The sequence below is a fragment of the Strix aluco genome, chromosome 7 (genome assembly GCF_031877795.1).
Source record: "Strix aluco isolate bStrAlu1 chromosome 7, bStrAlu1.hap1, whole genome shotgun sequence".
Classification (NCBI taxonomy): Eukaryota; Metazoa; Chordata; class Aves; order Strigiformes; family Strigidae; genus Strix; species Strix aluco.
Window position 1 is genome coordinate 19676933 of NC_133937.1, and position 24985 is coordinate 19701917.

Genomic DNA, 24985 nt, shown 5'->3' on the forward strand with positions numbered 1-24985 from the left:
CTGCACAGATCTGTCCATGTTCTTAGCCCAATACTCGTGGGTTGCTGAAATACATGTTTAAAGAAACAACCTTGGATTGTTTTTCCCTGAGAGTCAAAACTGTTTTAACATCACTGATGTCAAGTTTTGAAATCTATTTGCCCCATTTTTTTATAAAACTGAATTTTATAAATTTAGATTTTGTGTCTGATTTATTTAACTGCTGCTCTCCAAGTAAACTGACCTGCTAACTCTCTATGCTACTTTGGAGAGAAAAAGTTTTATAGTCTTTGTATAGAATAAAACATGGAGCTTCCAGTAGACCTGTGATCTGGTCTAGTTGAGTACTGTTAGTGTTAATCACTTGAGAACTCCACTGAAGTCAACTTCATGTGGCTCTAAGTACATTTGTTTGCAGATGGAACTGATGAAGGAAGATGTGCTTTAAAGTCTTAGGGTGCAGGGGGAAGTGTGCAACTTGTGCACTTGGCAGAAAAGTTCAGTGGAGTTCATACTGTTGTCCCCTTTCTTGAGTCCCAGCCCCAGAATCAGGTTGGGCAATTACTTCTGCCTTAAAGTGTAGCATATACTTATTCCTTGATGGGTTGGGACTTGAAAGTTACTTCTTAAAGATGCCAGGAAATGTAATTAGAACATGTTAGTTTTTCAGACAGTCTTCATTATAGGTATCTCCAAGGTTTCTTCACAATGATATTCTACTGATCATAAGATAGGATAGATATTCCTGGGTAGCCCACGGCAATACTAAATCTACAAAGAAGGGCCAAAGATTGCCCTAAGGTCTCCATTTCTCTGAAAGACCGCAGTGGGCAATTTCAATTGTACAAGCAGCTGGCCTGGTTAAATCCGGTACAGCAGATGGAGATCAAAAGTTATTAACACCTGCTGACAGGTGTTGCTTAACTCAGATATAAAGCACAGTCTTTGCTGTCAGTGGGAAAATACCTACATCACAAAAATGTTCATCGTAGCCATACTTATTGGATTCTTCATTTAACCTCAAAAGAAAAGGCAAAAACTGAATTGTTGGGAAGACAATATAATTATTTTCTCTAAAATAGTCCCTTTGTGTCCGGCAGCAGAGTGTGTGGCAGCCTGCAATGCTGTCCCCTTGCTGAGGGCTGAGGAAAATTGGACTGGGAATGCCAATTTACTGCTATGGTCATTACATGACGTTATTGTCATTCACTGCTATTGTTCATTTAAATGCTAATTTAAGGAAGCCAAAGACGTTATTTCTTTCGGGCCATCCATTTCTGGGTTCCTCACTTCAATATGCCTTTCAAGCCCACAAGCCACCTTCTTCAGCATCATATTGTGAGTGAAACTTACATCGGATACATGGAAATAGTTTATGTAATTCCTTTCCTCCCCACTATTCCTGTCTGTTCCAGGGATCATTCATCTGACCATCTATCACCCTCAGCCATTTGATCCTGGAGAAGAGTAGTAACACCTTTTGCCTTTCCAAATTCCTTGATGAGATAAGATATTATCTCTTCTCATGGATGGGAAACAGCTGATGAAATTTGGAGGTCCTATGGACTTCTACTTTTGCTGATTCCTCATCTTAAACAGAAGAGAGGCTTCCTCACAAAAAATATGTCCTTCATTTTGGTGAGGCAGAGTAGTAAGAGTCTTGTAGCAGCCATATGAATTATTATCATATTCCATTTTCAGAGCATTGGAACATTCAGAGACGTGCCAAGCAGGCTGCTTGTCTGCTGGTGGCTGCAGCCATGATGCTGTGCCGCAGAGTGTGGGTCTGCATCTGTAGGATTTGCTGTCACCAAAGCCAATTTGGGGCCCCTAGCAGTTTGTTAAGAAGTTTTCTTAAGTCAGCTCACTAAAGCCCTGACCAGGGCCATTGCTTATTGGTGTCAGAGACTAAAGTAGATTGGAGTAAGACAGGAAATTTTCACCATTCCAAACAAGGAAAAGGGGAAGGAAATGCTCCCCCTCTCAGTGTAATGATATAAGTACAACTGAATGTAATGGTCAGTTTTAATCATGATTTAATACAGCAAGCTGGATCAACTTGTTTTACATTTGCACTATGAGGCTGTTTTCTAAAAGGTTGGATTTTATGGGTGGTAACAAATATTTTGTCAAATACAAAATTTACACTAAACGTGGTTATTTCAATTTTTGCTAAGTAGATGAACTGCATCTGTGCACATTTATTTAAGCAATTATGTTGTTTAATATAATTTGTCTTTACATATTATTATATGAGAAAATAGTGAATGATGAGTCCATATTATTATTTTATTAGATTATTAACTTTTAACTTGTGATCTGTGTCAAGTTATATTTGGATGGAAATTAGAATTAAATTAAAAACAGTATTTGTAATTATTCATGCTAATTAAATAAAATGACCACAAGTTCCCTGACTTCCTAAATATACTAGAACAGAAGAAGCAAGCTTTTCTAAGCAGGTTTTGCAGTAAAACTGACTTATTACATGAAGAAAAGGGTATATAAAAGGAGGAATTTGAACTGATTTCAGAACCTGATTTTAGAACTAATAGATCTCATCCTTTCACACCAAGCTTAATTCACTCACTGACAGAGGAAAATAAATGTTCCTTGTTTTTCAAATCCTAGTTTGTTTCTTAGTTTTGAATGATCTGGTTATTGAACTGAACAAAATTCTCTTCAGTTCACTCACTAAGCTGAAACGAAGGAAATAATATCTTTTCACCTTGCAGGAGGCTAAAGTTCTCAAAAGATTGTTTATCACTTCAGAAAAATTTTGGATACGGATGTCTAGTCAGTGATTTCTCCGTGCTTAGCATCACAACTTTCTTGAAAACTTTCATAGAAATCAGATGCTGTTTAAGTACTATTTTTGTATGTTTTTCAGACATAGCAAGTAGCTTTTAAGTCAGTAATTCTAAATAATTTTTTTGCATACATTTGTGTATGAATTAAAAAAAGTTAATGTAAACTGAAAAAAAATCAAGCCCTGTGCCAGAGAGGGGAGTTCTGGAGGAAAGCGAGATCAATGGAGTTTGTGATTTTTGGTGCCTTTGTTTGACACATCGTGGGTTGTCAGAATTTCTCACCCTGGATGATACTTGTCTCTTTAGGGAAAAACTTATTTCCCAGAGAGAAGGAAACATTTTTTATACAGGACATGGGAGCTATTTTGGCGGGTGGTGATGACTTTAGAAGTTCCCCACTCCTATTAATAGGTGCTAACCATAGCACAGAAGCATTCAGAAACCTCCTCACAGGAAGAGAAGGGGACACATACTCCATTTCAGTCAATGGTAGAAGTTCCTGAAGTGCTTTTTTTGTCCCATTTTTCTTTTACTTCTCTTTGTAGATGTCACGGATTGTAGTGAGCTGGCAAACAAGGTCTATTTAGTTAAAACTGCCAGTTTCAATTAAGGGAAGTTTTTCTTTACCTTTGCTGTAATTTTACTATCCATCTAGTAAGTAAATCCTCCCCTTTAGTAGTCTGTTAAGAAGCAAGTTTCAAGTCATGCACGAAAAGTCTGTTGTGTTTTATTTCTCATAGTGCTGTCTCTCTGTTGGGTAACTTCTGGGCTAGATAATTGAGTCAGAAAGGGCTCTGCTCCCAAACTATTAATCTAAGTCCCCAGAACTTAGAACCTGGTTTGAAGACACCTCACTTCTTTCATGCATGCTTATTCCAAAAGATGTGACTTCTGATGGTGCTTAAAGAAGGATCTCTGTTCTCAAAGGATTCAAGGCTTTTGTGAATAACCTTGTGCTTTTAAAGTATTCCTGTTGCTAGTGCCAAAATCTTGAGGTTCTCCTCTGCTCACCTCCCAGGTGTTAGCTACTGAGTACATTCCAAACTCAGAGATCCTTGGAAACTATTGAATAAAAGAAAGCTATTGAGGTGTTCTGTGTTTACTTAGCCCTGTACAGATTTATACTCATCTGCCTAGGCTGTTTGCCTTCAATAGAACTAATCAAAGTAGAACATCTCTGAACAACAGAGTTCTTGTCTTGGTGTTCAACTGCATGTACTCACCTTATCTTGGTATGTTCAAGTTTGGATCTTTGCTTCTAGGAAATCTGATTGGTGTCCAAAGATACTGTCCAAGAAACTGTCAGGATCTGTGCCAATCTAGCTATGATGACCATGCAACATCAAGGTGAGATGTAGCTGGTCCACTGGCTGTGTGTGAAGGAAGAGGTAAGGTGGTGTTCTCAGACAGCTCTTAAAAAGTTTTCTCTCTCTGACACTTCACAAGGAAGTTGAAAATTTCTACATTGTCTGTTCTATATGAAGGACAGTGGGAGCGTGTTTCCTAGCCTAGTGCCCAGCTAGCCCTTAAGTGTCAGCTCATTCACGGAAATTCTGTGCAGATACTTAATGGGGAGAAATAAGGGTGACCTGTCTGCTCCATAGTAAACAAATGTTTTTGTTTACTTGCTTTAAGAGATGCAAGTAATAAATGGACCATCTGAGGTGTGTTAAATAGAATAATTGTCTGAAAGGGAATGTTTGATATTGGCAGTACTAGGCAAGGCTGTGCTGTATGTAACTGTGGTGCTAAGCTGTGTCTTTTGAATAGATGCCCAGGACTTTGGGAAAGGCCTTCCTGCACACTGGGGAGGTGTCTGCCTGTTTTGCAGCATTTCTACCTCTTCAATTATAGGAAGCTCACAGACAGATAAAGGAACTTCAGCAGCATCTGTGCTTAACTATCTCACTACATTCCAAGATTTCAGGTAGTTACATATTGTTGAGGTTTTGCTGGATTTTGGAAGGGTGTATTCTCAGAATAGTGTGAACTGAGAGAGCTTGCTGAGGAAAGCTAGTCATGAGCCAGAGAGAGGAGAAGAACTTTCTCGGAAGTCTTCAGAAAGGGCAAGAATTCAGTGCCAGACAGCTTTGATTTGGAAAGAGCTAGTGATACTTTTTTCTGTCTGGGAAGACTGAGCTGGGGAGACTTTCTTGTAGAAAGCTAAATCACATCCTGAAGTGACTGCACACAGAGTTTGTACCCTGCATGGGTGGATTTGTTTCACATTTTTTCCAGATATCACTTGGGTTTACAGACTGCCCTGGGACAACAGCAAAGAGGAATTTCAAAGATGACACTATAGCAGCAGAACAGGCAGCCAGCAATTCAGTACTCGCTGTTACTCCAATATCCCTTCTTGGGAGAAGAATCTTGGTGATACCAAAGAAATCTGCATGCTCCCAGCCTCTTCCTTAATTTCCTGGCTGGGGTAGATCAGGAGGCAGCACTGAGTTCCTCACTCTCTGGTCCTTCCTGAAAGCATTGCCCAGCCCCATAGCAAACATATAATGAATCATTCATCTTTAATAGATTATGCAAATTGAGGACATCAGATCAATGAAGATCAATAACTGCAACCATTTAATTGCCAGCAAAAACATTTTAAGAATGAGCATTATCTGAAGTCCTTTCTTGGGTAATGGCACCATTAATCCAAACATTGGATCCTGGCCTAAGTGTAGAGGAAAAATTCTCCGCCCCTCTTTCCCTGCTGCCTTTCAGGGTGTTGAGGGGTTTTTTTTCCCTTTTCATTTCCAGTTTCTGAGTTTCCCCATCATTACCACCAGTGAACAGCTCCCAACGCTAATAGTTCTGCTTTTGTTACTCTGTGCTGATTGAAATGTCGCATACAGATTGAGATGTTAGTGCTAAGTTGCCACCTGGGAGTGTCAAGCTGGGTCTGAAATGAACTTTTCTCACTCTTGGATCCAGATGGATCAGATGGGGACGTTCTCGAACTGAGCTGGGAGTGTTGCAGGGAACAGAGTGGGGATGGCACAGGATGGGGGGGACATGAAGAAGGTTTTCTGCCTCAGCCCACAGCCTCTTTTGTGAGGCCAAATCTGTCTCCTGCTGTCCCCTTGTGAGAGTCATGTCCAAAGCTTGTGCAACGTCTCCAGTCTTTGGGAATTCTGCTCACATATTAACAGGCTGGAATGCATCCTCTTCACTTAGACAGAAGTACTAAAAAGAATTATTTTTATGGCACCTTTGAATCTTAAACTCTGATTTTAGGCACCTCACCTTTACATCCAGCTATGGGGATCTGCCTTCCTTGAAGGAAGGACAGTACTGGTGTCCTACTGGCTTTGCCCCCCAAAGACAGGAAAGTATTTCCTGTAAGAAAGGTAGATCTGCTAAATGGTAGATGGATACCAGCTGAGTTTTGTCTTGCTTATGCAAATACAGAGAAAGGTGGAATAATTTTGCCACAGCTGAACCATTTTTTTCTGTTGACTAAGAAACTGCATGGCTACAAGGATCCTAGATCAACCCTGATAGCAGTAAAAATGCCTCCATGAAAAAAGTCTGGGGATGTCATGCTTTTTAGACACTCCCTAAATATGCAGTTCGCCTCCTCACGGTTTTTTGCAGACCTCACACTGGATGTCTTTTGTATTTGGGGTAACTGTTACTAATCCTGCCCAGTCCCAAAGTTCCTGGTAGCCAAAAGTTGCATGCAACAATATGCCTTTGCTCAGTGTTTGCAGGACAAACAACTGCCTGCTTCAGCCATGAACTGCTTTGACTTCAGAGGCTATTAGCTGGGGCTTCTGCAAGAAAAAGTTGAGATACAAATCCAGTGCTCTTAATTCTGTGCCATCAGAGGACAGCTCTTTGGCCAAGAGGCAACAGCTCTTTCCCTTGCTAACAGGACAATGTGCCCGTGCATGCAGGAAGGGGAAGGGCTGTGAACAAATTTCTTTTGCCAGCTCCTGTTGGAGATTCATGGGCTTAAGGAAGAGGGAGTTTAGCAGTCACAGTTCAGCAGACCTCAGTATTTAGTTTGGAAATGCCCCTTCCAAATGCCAGGGCTGAATAAAACTTAAATTATTATTTCTCCCCAGGAAAACCAAGTGTGGATCATGGGTAAGCCACAACCTTCTTGTTCTCAGACACAAAGGGAAGAATCACAGTGCATATTTAGACATTTCTGTCCTCCACCAACATTCATCCCTAAGCACCATCTGGGCACGCAGGTTCCCGATTCACACCTGGGCACCTCTAGGTGTACCCAAAACTGCCAATACTCTGAATTTCAAGCTTCTCTTGAACCCTTACATCCTCCACAGTCTTTCTGTCTCTTTCCATGTTTGCCACAGAGGAATATCTTGCATTAGCAGAAAAAGCAGAAGCTAATGGTGATGAGGGAAATAAATAAAAAGCTTGGTTCTGCTGTTTGGTCAGGCAGCTTACCGGTCACCACAGGGTACGTCTGGGGTCCTGACACATTTGTCCCCAGGTCTGGGTTAGCAGAGGTGGATAGACTTGATTTGACTTCATCGAGACCAGGGGTCAGAGCTGGGAGGGAGTACTCATTACCCTGGGGAAGAGAGGAGAAAGACAGCTCGCTATTGATGCGCTGGGAGAAAGGGAAGGGTGTACAGATGGGAGGGAGGAAGAGGAGAGATGCAAACCCCTGCACAGATGGAGGAGGAGGAGGAGGAAACAGAAAATGAAGTGATGAGAGGGTTGCATGGGGGGGGTTCCTATGATGAACTGTCCCACCCGCTGGTGTGCCACTGTGAGGGGGAAAAGGGGTGAGGATTGGGCCCGTTATCTGTGGTATGACTGAGCCTTCATTCAGTGCTGTGGGGATGGGGGTGGCAGCCTGTGCCAGCCCAGGGGAGAAGAAAGTGGAAATCCATGTCCCCTCCTCTTGGCTTGGTGGAGGCAGGAGGTGTCTGCCCTGGTGACAAGGACAGCTGGGGCAGAGGGCTGCAATGACAGGACTGGGACAGACGGGCTCTAGGAAGCAGCCAGTGTTGGCCCACTGTAGCCAGGCTCTCTGCTGAGTGTCTGCCTCCCCTCTGCTGTTACCTCTGTCCTAGCTCTTTAAAAACAAACAAAGAAGCCTCATCCCCTGCCTCTGTCACTCTGTGCATTGGGGTATGAAATTGGGGAGGGGGGAGCCACATGGCTAACAGAAGGGTGGGAGGGGGAGAGCCATTGAATCTGAAAGGGTGTCCTGTCCGAAAGGCTCTGGTAATTGCCTTTTTATTGTGGCAGCCTCTGGACCAGACGCGGGAGCTGGAGAAACCAGGAAGGCTACAAAACAGCAGGAAAAGTTGCTCTGATTAATATTACGTTAAATTAAAACTGATTTTCTGCTCTTTCTGCTCCGTTTTTTTTCATGCGCTTCCCCAACCCCCTTCCCACATCTCCCCCTCCTCCAGTGGGCTCCCTGCACACTGCCCCCTCCCCGCCCCTGTCCCTGCTTGGCTAGGACTGCCTAGTCATTTCCAATTCCTTCTCGTATTGATCTTCCTGTAGAAATCAGTTTTGTAATTAGCTGCAAATTAGGCCTTCTACTGGGGGTGAGCCTGCCCCCTGATTTATCACCAGAGTAATTCGCTGTGATCGGAGAGAAATTAAAATGAACTCAATTAGGCTTCGGATTTGCTTTATGGGCCCTGCTCAGAGTTTCAGGGGGAAAAATGACTGTGCTGGTGCTTAATAGTCTAATGAAAGTAAATAAAGGTTATTCATTGTAATAAACCCAGGGACTCTGGGATGAAGGGAGTCCACAGCCAGCCTCTCCTTCTCTTCCTTTGTTGGTTTATGGCTTGGGGCGGTTTAAAAAGACTTTTGATTTTCATTTTATTAAGACAAACAGCTTTTGGGATAAAAGGCCGGGGGAGTGGGGGAGTAGGGGAAAGGGGGGCAGAGCTGCAGAAGTACAGAAAACTAGGTTGGAGATGGGAGTCAAGTCTCAGCTTTGGGCCATGAAAGAAAATCTCCATTAAAGCCTGACCCTGTGGCTCACTGGTCACCAGCATGATCTGAAAGTGCAGGAGTTTCCGTGCAATGCTGTGTGCCAGTGAACATGCATGGCAGTGTTTGTATGTTCATGGCAAGAACATGCCCACATACCTGCACGTGTGTGTGCAGAGGGAAAGGTGGACATGGGGATTTAGGGGGAGCACAGTGTACCTGTATATAGCGAGTTCATGAGAGGAGGCAGAGCTCATGTATACACGTGCATCAGCGCAGTAACACATTACAACTAGAAAGTGCTGTAAAATGTAAATGTGATGTATGTGCAATAACAGGTCAGTGTGAGAACAAGGGATGAAGAGGGGGGAGAGTGATTTCAGTGAGGGAATTTCCCTGCCATCATCCTATGGGCGCCTGTGGGTCCCCATTACCAGGCCAGGCCCTCACCTGCTCAGATTTGATGTGCTCTGATGTTTGAAAGACGTCAGGGTAAGAAGGACGCTCAAAAACTCGATCTAAAGCTTCCAGCTGCTGCTGGGTGAAAGTGTCGCCACGAAGGTGCTTCCGCAAACTGTCCACGCTGCTCTGGGAATCTCCATTGGGAACTGAGCCCTCGGATACATCTGCAGGGCACAGACAGAGAAAACAGGGAGTTAGCACCACCCTGGCTTGGATCAACAAGGGATGCGGGACAAGGACAGAGTGGGAAAGAGCAGGGCCCTCCACCTCCACCCAGGGAGCTGTGCTGCTCCTGTGGGAAGGGGAGGCTGCAGGGACCCAAGGGAAGCCCCCTCCTGTCTGCTGGCATGGCTGGGCAGCTGCGGCGGGCTCTGTGGGACTCTCCTGTCCAGGATGAGTGAGGCTGTGGAGAATGGTGCTCAGCTCAGAGATGAGTTTTGGTTCCGCTGATTTTTAGTGTTTAAAATTGCCAAATCTCCTTTACTGAGCATAAAATGGGAGCAAAGCACAGCGATTAGCATCGCTAGAAGGCTGCTGGAGAAGCAGCTCACAGAGAAACCAGAGTTGCTGAGGGTAGACCTGTAGTGTAGAGGGCTGATGAAGCCTGGAATGGAGAAAGGGCTCTCTTACAGCTTGGAAGGGAGTCAGTCTCTGTTGTAGCAACCCAGTCCCAATAGAAGTTATATCTCTGTTATAATTTCCTTCTCATCTGATCTTGCCCTGTCATAGCCCAGACGAGTCTTTCATCCCCCTCATATAACAGGAATGATTCTGTTTCTGACTCCATGTTTCACCAAAGTCTCTCCCTGTGGGGCATCTGTCCCATCCAACATATGTTGGTTTCTGTTATGATCTCTGTCCCATTCTCCTACATGTAACTCCTGATTTATCACAACCCATATCTCTGTTATAAAACTCCCTTCAAAAATGAGACGAATCTTTGTCTCTGTCGGTCCCCCTTCCTATGCAAAATGAATTATTGTAATACAAAATCTAGTCCCACTTAGTGGGAACCAGCCTTCCTGGTATTCCTTTGTTCTTAGTAGGAAAAAAGCCTTTTTTTGGTAGAAGCATTACCAGAGTGCATCTCTCTCCCTGCAGCAGCCCTCTGACACAGTCCAAGCTCACTGCAGTACCTCCTGCCATGTTCCAGGTGTCTCTATCTCTGTTGTGCCATCCCACGTCTCTTACAGCCCACTCATCCTCTCCGAGGTGAGTCCATTATAAATGCCCTGCCCCATCCAAAGTGAATCTTTCTGTATGATAAACCATCTTATCACCCACCTGGTTTTGGTTTTTTTCCATGTTATCCCCCAACTCAAATGAGGTGCATTTATCTCAGTTATAACCCCTTTTTATCTGAAGTGAGTGAGTCTCCTGCTATTAGCATCTGTCACATCCAAGGTGAGTCTGTCTGTTTTAACCTCCTGTCCCAGCTGAAGTGAATCTTCCTTTGTCATAATCCCTCATCTCATCTGAGGCAACTCTGCTCATTATAATCTTCTCCAACTGTGCTGAGTATCTTTCTGCTGTCACCTCTCAGCCTAACTTTGGTAAGACTGGTTATAATCCCCTGTCTCATCCGTGCTGATATACCTCCATACCCTTCATGCTGAATCTCTACCTACTGTGCTTCATCAGATGCAAGTCTGACTGTCTTATCACCCTGTCTAACCTAAGATCAGGTTCTCCCTCTTGCACTGTGATTACCTTCCTGCTTTTTCACTATTATTCCTCATACTTCAAATTTTCTTCGTGGCTTCCAGTCTGTGAATCTCAGAAAATTGCTGTCTGTCACTACAAAGTGGTTGAGGGATCCGTAGAGACCTTTTCCCTCCTCCATGCGACTGCGAGGTGCTCATGGGCAGATGATGCTCCCAGGAGCCTGGAGTGGCATTCACTGTACAGTGGCCAGGACCATGCCACTCTGCCACTTCATCTTTTAGTTTGTGGATGGTGCCAAGATGGGTATTTTCCTGGCACAGTTAATGCCCAACTGGTGGCCCAGAGTTATAACTGAGCCTGCTGCCTTCTGGCTATGAGATATATCCGTTTATAGGTGATTATATGATATGATATAATCAATAGTACATTATATACAGTAACGTAGTACAGTACCACTCTCAAGACCATAGAAAATATTACATATTGATTTGTCCCAGCCCACAGCCTTCCCTCAGGCAGCCCCTTCTCTCTTTCTTTTCCACCCCTAGCCAGAGCAGGGCTGTTTACTGGCACTGATCCCTGGCATTTTCTCCTCTCCTCAGGCTTATTTGCACAAGCGAAAATTCTCAAGTTCCTGAAAACTGGAGTTCATGACAGGTTTGACTAAGAGAAAACAAAGCAAAGACCAGGCTTGGTGGACTGCACACTGTGTGTGTCAGTGAAGTTTTCATGTTTTAGATGGAATGGGCTGTTACTGCAAGGGGTGGCTTTCAGGAGGACTAGGGTAGCTCAAGGCTCACATTCCCAATTCCAGTAGGCACTTCTCTCTGGTCCTCCCTGCTGAAAGCTGGCACAGAACATCTGGGTCCAGGCTCAGAAAAAAAAAGTGTGTTTCTGTATCAGTGCTTGTCTCAACCTGTCTGCAGCCTGTGAAGCTGTTTGCCTTTGAGGATTTTTCCACATGTGTCAGTCAGTGTGCATGACTGTGCACACCATGATGCTAATACACGTGGGTATTTTTGCAGTAGATCATTATTCTGGTATTTTTCAGATTCTGCATCACTGTACATGCCTGAGCAACCATTTATCTGCAGTGGCTAGTTTAGGGTATATTTGATTTTCAAGGATGGCAGCCCTACGCTCTGCGTGGTGTTTGGTGTGAGTGGATGGGTGTTCCCGTATATGGTAAAACTTCCATTGATTGTCATTAAACCAGATTTTACCCTTAGTGAGTTGTCCTAGGTGGTTACACAAATCAGCGCACGCATGCACATGTATTTGCCATTCCTGTCTGCCTGCAGAGCCCTGTGCACGCGTGTCTCCTGTGTGTGTGCAGGCCATGCCTTTGTGTGAAGAAGCTGAAACCACAGCTTTCCCAAGTCGCTGTAGGAGTCTCTTTTCCTTCATTTATTCAGGGGCCCTTCAGATCTTGACAAATCTGTCACTCTAAATTTGCGAGAGATTATGGTGCTCTCTCCCTAGCACAGAGAGAGGTGATATATGATATCTGCTGCCCCTATTGATTGCCTGATCTGGTGGCAGAGGGCTGGCGAAATGAACTTGAAATGAACATCATGCCTCAACTCATTGTGCGTATAATACACTGCTTAATCCCACATTTTTCAGCTGCTATGGAATTCAATTGATCAATCATGTCCCTCTGATAGTACTGTTTTAGGGGTTATTGCTGCTCTGCTCACTGACCTTTTTATTTATTTATTTATTTGTGTCAGAGTGTGTGTGTGTGTGTGTGCGCACGCACGTAAGTGCGTATGTGTATTTGGGAAACTCGGGACCAGCTGATAAGAAAGGGCCTGTATAGTCAGTGGGAAACGAAAGAAAAGGATGAAGGGAGGAGAAAGGGAAGGAACAGGGTTAGATAAGAAATCAGAATGATCAAAGCAAGCAAATAGATAGGGAGAGGTGGAAAAGTTGTTAGGAGAAAGGCAAGGCTTTAGGTGGGAGTTCTGGATATGGGGCAGGGGAGGGGATTTGGCACTCTGCCATGGCCTAGGCTTTAAAATCTACAAAAGAAAATAAACTTTTGACAGAGGCCTGTAGGCTACTTCAAGGTGGACCTTGTCTAAACAGCTTGCAGTAGTATTGGACTTTATAATGGTAGGGCACGCAAATCCCAAACTTCACAGAGCAATAATATGAGCTGTGCATATGGATTTTACTTATGGAGAAAGTTTCACAGAGATGATCCTCAAAGACGGATTTATGTGTCTTCTGTTGCTAACACTGAGACATTCAGAGTCACGGATCATTATATTTTCTTCAAAACCAAAGGTCTGTAAATCCCCTGTGTTTGTTTTCTGGTGTCAAAACCTATAAAGGATATGTTTTAATTTTTTCCCTGAAACTGCAAGGGACAGACACTTATATCAGGTTTTAGATCAATGTTGCAATTCTCAACTAAGCATACGACTCTGTGATCTGGACTATCAGGAGAAGCCTCAAACTGACAACTGTCTGGATATGAGTACAGGTGGCAGTAAGGAGCGGAGAGGACTTCAGGGAACAGATGGGGTCCATCAAAGATGATGGGTGAAAGTGAAATAAGGGCTCATAGGAAAATTTGGGTTCAGAAAGATTAGCAGATCCCATGAGGAATGGCACTGTGGTGGGCAACAGTCACTTCAGCTGATGACAGTACTAGGAGTAAAAGTTTAGGGGATGGGGATTTGCCAAGAAAGCAGCTCTTGGAAGGGGTGCTGTTGGTGAAGCAAGACTTCAGCTGCAGGATTAGTCTGGGAATGCCACCTAGGTAACTGTGCTAGCTGCACCATCAGGAAGCATCATCACCTTTCCCAGTTCCCTCTTTACTGGTGAAGGAAACTCTGTGGTACTGTGACACAGGGACACCCCTCTCTTAAATCAGAAGGATCTTAACAAACAGTTTGAGAGGTCACCGTGTCCCTCACAAGAGCACACGATTGCTGTCAGCGTGATAGGACTGGCCTTGTGCATGTGACAGGAAACATCTCTCCTCCCGAGGGGCTGCCAAGGGAGCGCACACAGCCAATGTTCAGCATAAACCTTCGACACAAGACACAGAAGTGCTCCACGGGTGTCACAGAAGTATCCTGACAGGTAACAAGGAAATGCTGTGCCAGAGGACACAGGAACAACCTTAACTACATCTGACACAGGGAATATGCCTGTTAAATAGGTCCAGAACAAAGAGAAGTTCTCAGGTCTGGAAGCCACAAAGAAACCATCACGTACAAGTAGCACAAAGCAGTGTAATACCGTTACTTCCCTGGCTACAGGTGACAGAGAGTACCCTTGCTCAGGGTGGAACAGGGCCACCTCAACAAATAATTCAGAAGTATTGCTGACATAGGAAGACCTTTGTGGCACAGAAACGTGCAAGAAGGTCATGAGAAGCTGTGCAGCTGGCACACAAACATGGAGATACTGTTCTCTTCTGGGGCAGGGGATGCTACTGCCCCCATGATGTGTCTGCCTGCTGTCTTGTGGGGCCTTGAGTGAGGCCTTGATCTCAGCTGAGGCCTCGCAGCACTACCAATAAAAATCATAGTCATAATAAAAGTGAATGTGACTGGCATGAGAACTGCCAGCCAGGTGACACAGCAGAACCCATCTAATTGTCAAAGCCTCCAAGGGAAACACATCTGTCTAACGCAACAGTGCTGAGCTGGCTGCTGAAATGCCATCCCTCTGCGCCAGTGAGGCGACCCTGTCCTCTTCTGCAGCCTGCCTTTGTCACTGTCTCCGCTGGGGTCCTTAACCCAGAGCAGTCCTGTCCCACTCTCTGGGCACTCACAGCTACGTGTGCTGCCCTTTCCCAAGTCACCCTTTGTGTTAAGACTGCTCTTTCCCTTTATCCGATTTCCCTTCTCTTTTTTCCCCCTCTGATGTGTTCGGTGTCCCCACGCTGCCCGGGCCTGTCAGGCAGCTTTCCTGAACGTCCCGGGGGGCCTTTCCCCGCACTGCTAGTTGTTGCAGTTTCAAACTCAATTGTTCTCCTCGGTACTGAGGCAAATGGAGTCATTAATTACCTTCTATCGGCTGGGCCGAGTTCAGAACGCGATCGATAGCCAGTGCTTGTCATTCACAGCAGCCAGCCCTGCGCACACCCTCACGCTGCATTCGGCACAGGTCCAGGAAGGAGCCCAGTGCTATCAGACCCTGGCATCAAGCTCCTGCTGGGAATAGCAGCCCTCCTGCATCTGTGTCTAAGCTGACCCCCAACCAGGGGAGAGATCAAGGACAAAGCCCTTGGCTGAGGGAGCGGATCACACATTTTCACATGGTCAGAAGTGTCTGGTACTGGTGTCCTGGTCTGCACAAGCTGATCCAGTCTGACTGTCACAGTGTTTCTGGACTCTGTTTGCATCCTCAATGATTATTAAACTAATACTGTACTCCCCACAGTAGGGACAAGGGCAAGGACTGGCAGCCCTAATCTGGCAATGTTTTCACCTGTGTAACTTTCTTGCCCTACTCAGCAGGGTTTGGAAAAGGCAGGCTGTAAAATTTGGCTTACATTTTCTTCCAGAAGAATTTTTGCAGCCTTTTGGGCAGTGTGAAAGAAGGTGTCATCTCTAGATGGGTTAATTCTGTATTTCAACACATAGTAGTGCTGCAAGAATTGTCAGGGCTTTGATTGTGATAACTGGACTGGTGGGGAGAAAGATGAACCTCAAATTCAGATGGAAAGGATCCCAAGTGAGTGCAGGATAGAGATGACAGAGCATGGAAGGGGCTGGCAAGGTTTAGCAGTGCACAGAGAGGAATATTATCAGGGATCTACACTGTGATAGTGAACGAAGATATGGTACAAGTCAGGTTATGTACAGTATCCTGCAGAAATAGGATAGTGGGAGATGAGTGCTGGAGGAATGTGACCTCAAGGAAGTGTATCAGCCTTTGTGAAGTCTGCAGTTGTTCAGATTGCTGTGTCTATTTGACTCAGAGGAGTCCACAAGCCTGAATCTGGGTATGCAAATTGATTGTACTGTGCTGGTCCATGTGTGTCTGTAATTCAAGTGTGTCAGTGACACATAAACTGTGTGTATTTGTTACTTACACACTCACACTCAGAGCAGAAAGGCTCAGAAACAAAGGGATTTTATGTTTTGAAATGAGGGTATAGCTCAGATGAGGAATCAGTGAGCAAGGAAGGCTGCTCATGCAGGGAAGTGAGCATCCCAGACCAAGGAAGTGAGACCTGTGCCAGCACCTGACAGCTGGGGGCCTACAGTGGTTTTAACACAGGGATTGTGTATGACACTCAGATAGAGCAGGGATGGGCAATGCAGCTTTAATGCAGGGCTTACATGAGCAAAATGGCAATGCTCAATGAGAATGTAAATTAAATGAATTGTGTGTGCAAATGTGTAATGAAGTGTGTACACAGATCTGTCTTGGATTATCATGGAAGCATGCAAATGTGCATTTAAGGAAGTGAGTATGTGTATGCGTATGAAAATCATATGTATTTACTACAGCATCTAAGTGTATGATTGCAAATTTGGCCCAATGCTTCTGGGAAGCTAAGTCTGTACAGACTTAGGTGTGTGCATTAGATAGTAATAATCAGTACATCCAGCCTTACTGAATACACCAGTAAAGGCCTTTCCAGGTGTTAGGCTGCAAGCAGCTACCTCAGATGTGTGTACTGCACATACTACAGCGTGTGTGGGTGTGCAGATGTGGCGTGTTAGCCTGGGTGGTCAAAGCTGGTGGCTTCTGTGCAAGCAGTCACTGCAGCTTTGTGACCTTTGAGTATGCTGGAGGTGAGTGGACATAATCTGCTCTTGGTCAGGTTGTTGCAAATCCACGACAATTCCCTTACCTCAGAAGAGGCGCTGGGGATTTATACCATTGTAATGAGGGACAGAGTGTGGGTCCAATATCTCTTAATAGCACTATTAGGCTTGACTGTTAGCCAGATAGAAATGCAGCTGCCTCCAGGACCCAGTATACTCGCTTTGTTTACGTTGGCGGAGTAGCAAGCAGCACTGTCACACAGCAGGCCAGATCCTCAGTTAGTGTAAATGTGTAAGTCTCTTACATTCAGTGATTATACTGATTTACACATCCTGAAAGTTATCAGAAGGGTTATTCTGATTTATGATGTTGTGGTGTCCACAACATTGCCTTTAGTGCAGAGCCCTCAGGGAGAGCTGCTGCTGCAGGAAAGCAGGGCGCCAGGAGCTATGCTGTTCCCTCTGCCAGGGCAGAAGATGTTCTCAGCATCATTGGCATGACTTAGCTCCCTTCTCTCATCTTCCTAAGCCCATTTGTTGGGGAGCTACTTTTGGGCAGGATCCCCCTTGGTGAGCACATAAAATAGGGTGGCTTTTGTTAGCTCCAAAGGACAGAAGCAACGCAAAAAATTACATCGCATGGAGCCCTAACTATGCTTGTTTAGAGAAACTGCTTGCATTTATGAAGTCTTTGGTGCGGAAAGCAGGGTTGCAAATGACTGCATCAGAGCGACAGTAAAGGCCATTAATTTCCTGTTATGTTTTCCTGTGTTGGGGGCTTTATTAATTTAATTTTACACTGTCGAACAACAGCGAGCGCTGACACCGCCACACTCGGAAGGTTTTTTTTTTCCAAGCAATGCTTTGCCTGACATGCAAATCAACACTGCTATCAGGACCGCTAGAGACAAGGAGGGAGCCCAGAGCTAGGTTGTCCCCATCCAGCCCCATCTCCCAGTTTCTGGGAGATCCCTGAGATTCCAGTGGAGCACACTGGCACCTGAGAGACCACCAGATCTGGATCAGGCCATGGACACCTCTAATGCACAGTCTAGAAAATATGAATTCCTCTTTAGCTTGCTGGGTTCCATTGGCTTGGTCCCCCACTAACATGCCTCTTCATACCACCTTTCGTTCTATTTCCCTTGCATTCCCTTTCATTCCACCTCATTTTCCCCTCATACACTCTTTTACCTTAACCTCACAAGTCAAAGAAGGCTGTGCCTGCCCTGAGCCAGATGCTAGTGAATCATGTTATTGGAAGCTCTTCTGAGTCAGCACTAAACCAGTGCTCAAGCAGAGTGTTTTTAGAGCTGCCATTTTTGACGTGCCATGAAACAAAGGCTCCAATCACTCAGAGTCATTAAAATTCCCATGGCATTTTTTGAAAGAGTGCAGACATTAACCTGGCTGTCCTGAACAAAATCCAGCCTGAGTGATTACCCACAGCATATCTTAATTCTCCTGTGGTTTCATTTGGACATGGCACAGCAAAATTTCACTGTTGATGCTCTGTATTGTTCAACATCTGCCATAGTCCACCCGAGAGTCAGCCACATTTCAGTAGTAAATGAGATCTTAAGAAAGGGAAGGTTAATAAACAATGTATGATACAAGATGGGTAATTGTAAAATGATGTGCAATAAAATAGCTAAAGGCTTGTGATATGCAGCAATCTGCTTGTATTGTCACCATGCAAACTTTTCTTTTGAATGCTCGTTCCTGTAATAACTGAAAATCATTATTAGAGTAATTTGGAGTCTTTCTGCATGAGCTCATGTAAAGGCCCTTATTGGTATATGAAGGGGGCTATACTGATACGACCTGTATAAGAAGTATGTTGGAGATACATTCCAAATTGTAAGAGGTAGTCCCCAAACAAGAGGGGACCCAGTCATGCATAGCAATCAGTTTCACAAACAAGAGAGGGCTGTGCAGAGAAGAGCCATAAGTATATCTGAGAATTAGCTAGTGGGGTATTTTTTTTTAATTTGCTGGGATTTAGTAAAGTTGTCCCAAACTCTAGGCTAGTTCTGATCTGCTTGGAAGGTCAGCTCCTCTGTTCAAGGCCTACCTCTTGCCACACTAGATGCCAAAAGCCAAAGTAAAAAAACAACAGTTCCTTTCGGAAACCAAGCGTGGAAGTGTACCTGTCCTTTATAACAGCCTTTTCTAATGTATCTAAGAGAGGACTAGAAGGTACTCAAGACTTGATGGACATTTCATACACAATAACCACCTCATTAAGGTTTAATCAGATGCCTACAAACCTGTTCTGATACAGATCCCCTAGCTTAAAAGCAGAATAATACCTCTGAGCTCCCAAAAAAGGCAGAGCCAGTGAAAGAAATCCTGACCTACTCCACATCCAAATGGAAACACTGATACCCATGACCTAGCTCCTGTTCTGGCACTGTGCTCCTGTGTGTTTTCCTGTAGCTGTTGATCTGTGTGGGAAGAGGACTTTGTACCTCGAACCTGATGGGATGTAAGCAGTAGGATGCTTAGATGGATGAAGGAAAAGCAAAGGAGAAATGTGGACCCAGGCATTAATTTTAGGGCCCTTGACAAAACTCTGACATTTTAAAGGGCCTTAAAATGGGCATGAATTGCATTTGACACCTCTTCAAAGTGGCCTTTATTTTATCTGATTGATGCATGGAAAAATCACCTTCAAAGAATTATGGATGGAGACAGATAGAAGACAAACAGATATGTCTGCTATGTCTCGATAGATAGGTATCTGTAACTGCTTCTTTCAGGCCATCTACTGTTAACAGAATTGTCCCCCATATGCAAGGTCTTAGAGCTTAGCCTAGCCTCTGCAAGCCAACACAAAATGCAGTTTGTTTCAGGTCTTGCTTGGCAGCCACAGAGGTAGCTGAAGGAAATCCAGTACTCCCTGAAAGGCTCTTAAAATGTTCACAAGCTGTATTTTTCTTTAATACAAGTTCTTGTGGCAAAATTAAGCACGCTGTTTTTTCTTTCTCTCCCCTCCACTTGAGTCACCTCCCTGCGCCTCATCTATCCAGCCAGGATTCTCACGGGCTAATCACTTGGTGAGATCTTGTTGCTTCCCCCTGGGATCCAATGAAACAAGGCTGGAGGATCTGATGCTATCACTTAGGGAAGCAAAGAGCTCCTGCTTTCCTTCCAGACAGCAGCAGCCCTCATTTTGGGAGGAGGAGAGGTTTCTCTCTGGCCCTGTCTGAGAACAAGGTGCTTAGTGTTTTCCTTTAGCACAAGAAGACACCCCTCTATAGGAATGATTTACATCTATGAACAGCAAGCGATGCTTAACATTACATTGACGTAGACTTGGGAGTGCAGAGATAGCCAAATTAGGAGCTAATTGGTGCACTGGGGATTGACTGTTGGGCCCCCTTGGCTGCTGGGATGTGATCAGAAAGAGAGAGAGAGAGAAAGAAAGGGAGAGAGCAAGAACCATCCTCCGCTGATGCCTCTCTAAAGGTTGGGATTCCTGAGGCCGCTGCTGTCTAGTGCTGTCAAGGTCAGCAGGTTCGGGTTCACTGAACGGTCAGGATGGTTTGAATTACTGGCACTGCCTGCCGATTCCTCCGCTGATCGTGATCCGTCTTCCAGCGCTGGCTGCGGGATGCTGCTCCCTGGCCATGTGCTGCGCACAGTGTGGGGCACAGGGAATGTCAGAGAGGCAGATGCTCTTGTTAAGAGGATAAGTTTTGAGGAAGATTTAAGGAGCCAAGGCAATACTGAAGAAATGCACATACTCCATGTGCTGAGCATGTGGTGACCAGGCTTCCAGGAACAGCAGTTCTGATCTGTTTTTCTTTTACCTGGAGAACTGCCCCCTGCAAACTTCAGCCTTCCCTGGAAGTTAGGAGAATGGCTCGAACAGGGCCTATGAAACCCTTATGGGGTGAAAAACCTGTTGGTGAAGATTTCTGTCCAATTCTATATAGGTGGAATGATTAGTGAGAAAAGACTAATGCGTGAGTCTTTATGTAAACCACACTGCTAGGACATTTTCTCCCCAAACACATGTAGCTGTGTGACCAGGCTAAAGGGCAGGTGTAGCCAGGCGTGTTCCTACAAGTTTGTCTGCAGAGAGCACCAGAAGGCAGTCAGAAAAGTGCCTGCCAGTGTGCACCCCAGCAGGCAGGCTTGGAGCCACTGGAAGGGACCTCACTGGAGCAGGTGGGGAGAAACTGTGTCTGCAGGGGTGTGAGTATGCACAGGCAGGCTGCTAGTGTCACATATGTGTGCCTGGGTGTTATCAACATGCAGCGGAGTGCCTGCATGTGTGTGTGTGTATGTATACTGTACACATATGCTATCCAAACATCCATAGCAGCAGTGATAGCGGAAGTAAGCATGTGAGAAAGAGTATGGCAGGAGAGAGCGACAAAAGAGAATTGGAAGAGGACTGGGAGCTGTGTGGAAGTAGTGTCTAGTGTGTGTCTTCGACAAGAACGTCTCCACAGGCATCATTGACTGACTTTCAGTGAAGCTGCACTACAGAGAAATCTGCCTCTCTCAGTCCATAGGCTAGAGTGCTTATTTTTGCTTCTTATTCTAAGTTTTGTTGTGTGCCTCTGTGAGTCAGTTAGCTCCTGGGTGCAGTCAGCTACATCTGCCTATAGCTGTGTATACAAAGCTTTCGTACTCACACCTCTGCATCTGTCTACCATGCACATTTCTACACCTGGAGGAAACTCAGGGTAATGCTGAGAATGGATCTTCAATGAGCTGCCCATACCTGATGCCCATGCATGAGGCCTCTTGCACAGCACTCTCAGAGCTCAGCAAGACATGGAAGAGATCAGGGTTAACATCATGCAATCTCCTCTGTGAAAGGGAAGCCCCCCCCCCCCATCTCCTCTAAGCTCAGCACAGGTATTCTGAGCAGGTTCTCTGTGTGGCCTGGTCCCTATGCATTAGGAAGTACATTATGCCTACCATCACCTCTGCTCAACTCCTCTCCCAGTTCCCTCTTCCACTGCAGAGCAATGGGCTCTGGCAAGAAGGGTCAGGGACAGTGCCCAGTATCGTGCTGGTTTACATTAATGAGATACACACAGTGTAATCCAGCAATGGAGTCAGCTCTACAAAAGGAGGTAATAGCAGGCTGCCATGAACAGAGCAGCTCAGGTAATTGGTTTATCTATCTAGAAGCAGTAGTAGCAATCTCTGCACAGACAGAGTAGCAGTAAAGTCTCTTCCTTAAGGCTATTTCCTTTGTCTTTTCAATTGCTTGCACATCCATGTGAGATAGAGAGAGAGAGAGGAAGAGAGAGAGAGCTAGAGAGAGAGAGGGAGAAATGTTAATTTGTGAATTAATGGCTTTTCTCAGCGGAATTGTAAATTCAAATGTCACCTCACAGGGTGACACTATGCTGGGCTGCTGAAGAAGCAATGATAAGATCCCCCCCCATCCCCATGCCGACATATACCCATGCCCCTCCCCTCCCTGAAAGATAGCTACGGAGTGGAACATGCTACTTTTAATTTGCAATAACACCACAGTAGAGGGATGCAAGAATGACTGCTTTCCGACCCTCCCTTCCACAACAAGCCGGGCCACATCTTTCCCTTTCCACCTCTGCCTCCTTCCACCCTCTCTTCAACCCCTCCCATTTTAAACTGAGTCCAAGACAACACATTATCTCAACTCCCCCCACCCCAAACTAATCAAAGGATGAGCTAAGGGAGGGCTCTTTAGAACGGATGCCTCTGCAACCCTCTCCTCTCCTGCAATAATCAGGTGAATTAATGACCCTGAAGTTAAAGTGAGCACTGATACTCAGGCGTTGTGCGGCGTAGGGGAGAAAGCCTTCATTGTTTTCGAGCAGGAGGCGGGCAGCAGCAAGGGAGATTCATGGATGGAGATTGAATATGCAATTTTCTTTCACCTTGCCAAGAGCTGCCCCTGGGCTGTGCCTGGCCTAAATTTTTTTTTTCCTCTTGCCATCTCTGCCTTATCCGGCCCTCCCACCTCCCTTCCATTCTTTCCAGAAAATTACCTTCAAAATTGATTTCCACTTTTACAAACAAATATAATGGGAACATGAGGGGGAAAAAAAATCTTGGGCTGTGATGAATTAGGCCTGTCAGGTGCTTCCAAGTCTCCTTTGTTTTTGTTTTACTGCCCGTTAGGTTCTTTGTTTTTCCAGCAACTGGGAATAGTGCCCCTGCCCACACAGTCCCTGTGGTTCATGGCTACCATCACAGATATGTCCATCACCTGATGTCATCACTGTGTTATCCCTGCTCTCCATCACTGTGATGCAAACAGCCACTGCTAACAGACTGCCCCAGCCCTTCACACCAGGATGCAACTGATCTCCTCATGGAGACACTGCATGTCCCACCCTGCCGGTGACCTGGCTCCTACAGCCATGCTACAGGTCCATTGATTAGCCTCTGGTCTTCACCCCGCTCCTCCTGTTCTCCTTTGCCTTATTCAGCTGCTTCTTGATGGAGGTTTCCCAGCCCTCCCTGTTCTGATAGATCAGCCTGGGTCATCAGCATGTCACCTTGATCCCTGTTGTGGCTCAGTGCCATGTCACCTTGATTCCATAGCAGTATTGCCCTTATGTCTCATTGACAGGTCACTTGACCCCAAAACAGTGTCATCTGTATCTCCCACTGTCATGGCACCCTGATCCACTGTTATACCAGTCACCAACAACCCTCTAAAATACCATTTGCCTGCACATTGCCAGCTATTCCTGATGCCTTTGGCAGTTTATTCTGTCATCCACGGTGCATTAACCTGGGATCCTCATGAAACCAGGCACCATGCTCCCTCTGACTCCCATACTCTTTACATCCATGAAAAAATGTAAGTCATCTCCCTGAATGCAGGCAGACCCAGTGTACAACTCATCTAGCGTGAGCAAGAAGATCCAGAGAGAGATGGGCACCAGCAAAGCTAGGGAGCAGCCTCTGCACAGGTGGACACACAGAGCAGGCAGAGACCCTGGGAGGACTTGTAGCTGCCTGACTCCTGCTGACACATTAGCTGCAACAGCCCCTCCCAGGAATGAGTCAAAAAGTGGAAGGAGAAGATCTAACCACAGACTAAATACCCATAAATAAACAGTCAGACAAGCACACTTTCATGGCACTCACACAAATAAACTTAAAGAAAAGCTCTGTGCATAAGTCTCACAAAATGTAGCCAATACCATTTAAAGACACAAGAATGCAAACTGGGACACAAGGAGGTACTAATGCAGGTGCATGTCAATTAAATGTAATTTCTGAATAAACAACTTACAAAAATATACATACACTAACTAAATGAAAACCTGGAACTCAAAGTAATTCCCTTAAATTCACATATACAAAATTAAATCATGTAAACAAATACAAACTATTTACATAAATAAACAACCTTCACACAGGCAAGAGCAACCGATATATATATATACAGCATACACACAAATATATAACCCCAATGCAAATACACATCTGTACAAACTCTATACAGAGGTGCACAGCACTACCAGGCTACATATTCATATCCAGCAACCACAAAGATACAGTGATACTCCAAGTATGTAACAACACATACACACAGAATATACATACAAATATACAACATTCACATATATGCTCAAATTGTGAATACAAATACCTGGCATTCATAGAAATACATAGCACTAATACTGAGCCATACATGCCCAGACATCCATATGATCCACAGTATGCATTCTCCTACTAGGCAATATTATACACAGCTTAACATACACATTTTCCAGGTCTCCGTAGGCATGCACAAAAATTCGGGTCCAGCCTGCCACTCACCCCAGTACATAAGCACAGATAAGTAGACACCAGTGATCCTAACACAGAAATACAAAAAACCAAACAGGCGTGCATTCCTAGAGACACAAATACACAAGCAGAGACGCACACAAATACAGCTGAAGCCAGACCAGCTTGTCTTCAGATAGTACCAAACCCTGCCAAACTAAGCAGCAGTATAAGCTTTAGAAGCAGAGCATTCTGTCCAAACTGCTTTCTGTGATGTAAGCTGTTAACCCTCCCTTACCTGAAGTCCTCCTGAGCAATGCGTACCCCCCAAACTCCCAGGGTGTGTCCAGGCACACACACGCACATGAACTGTTTCTTTTGCTTATAGACTGACCTCCAGATTTGTGGTGCAACAGCCCACATTTCTGACAGTGCTGTACTGCTTATTCATTGTCCTCACCTTTATCCAGTTCCCCCTCCTCTTTTTCCACACATGCTCTCCCTTTTCTGATCGTACTCCTGCAGTTTCTTTAGAGAGGTGCAGGATGAGTAGCAGGTGCCTTTCTTACTGTCCTCCTAGGAGTCTCACCAGCCAAAGACCCTCAGGAGGGAGAAGTGGGTGGCTGCTGAGAATAAACTCCCTCTTCAATT

General features: G+C 45.1%; 1 protein-coding gene across 9 annotated transcripts in view; it reads right to left on the reverse strand.

Annotated features, from left to right (window-relative positions):
• The window catches only part of PAX2 (paired box 2), an 85112-nt gene that overhangs the window by 17039 nt on the left and 43088 nt on the right, over nucleotides 1-24985 (reverse strand). For all 9 annotated transcript variants that reach the window (XM_074830783.1, XM_074830778.1, XM_074830785.1 and 6 more), the window contains 2 exons: nucleotides 9177-9352; nucleotides 7209-7335 (listed from right to left, as the gene is read on the reverse strand). In XM_074830783.1, coding sequence (XP_074686884.1) covers nucleotides 7209-7335; nucleotides 9177-9352 — 303 coding nt within the window. The remainder of the gene's footprint in view (nucleotides 1-7208; nucleotides 7336-9176; nucleotides 9353-24985) is intronic.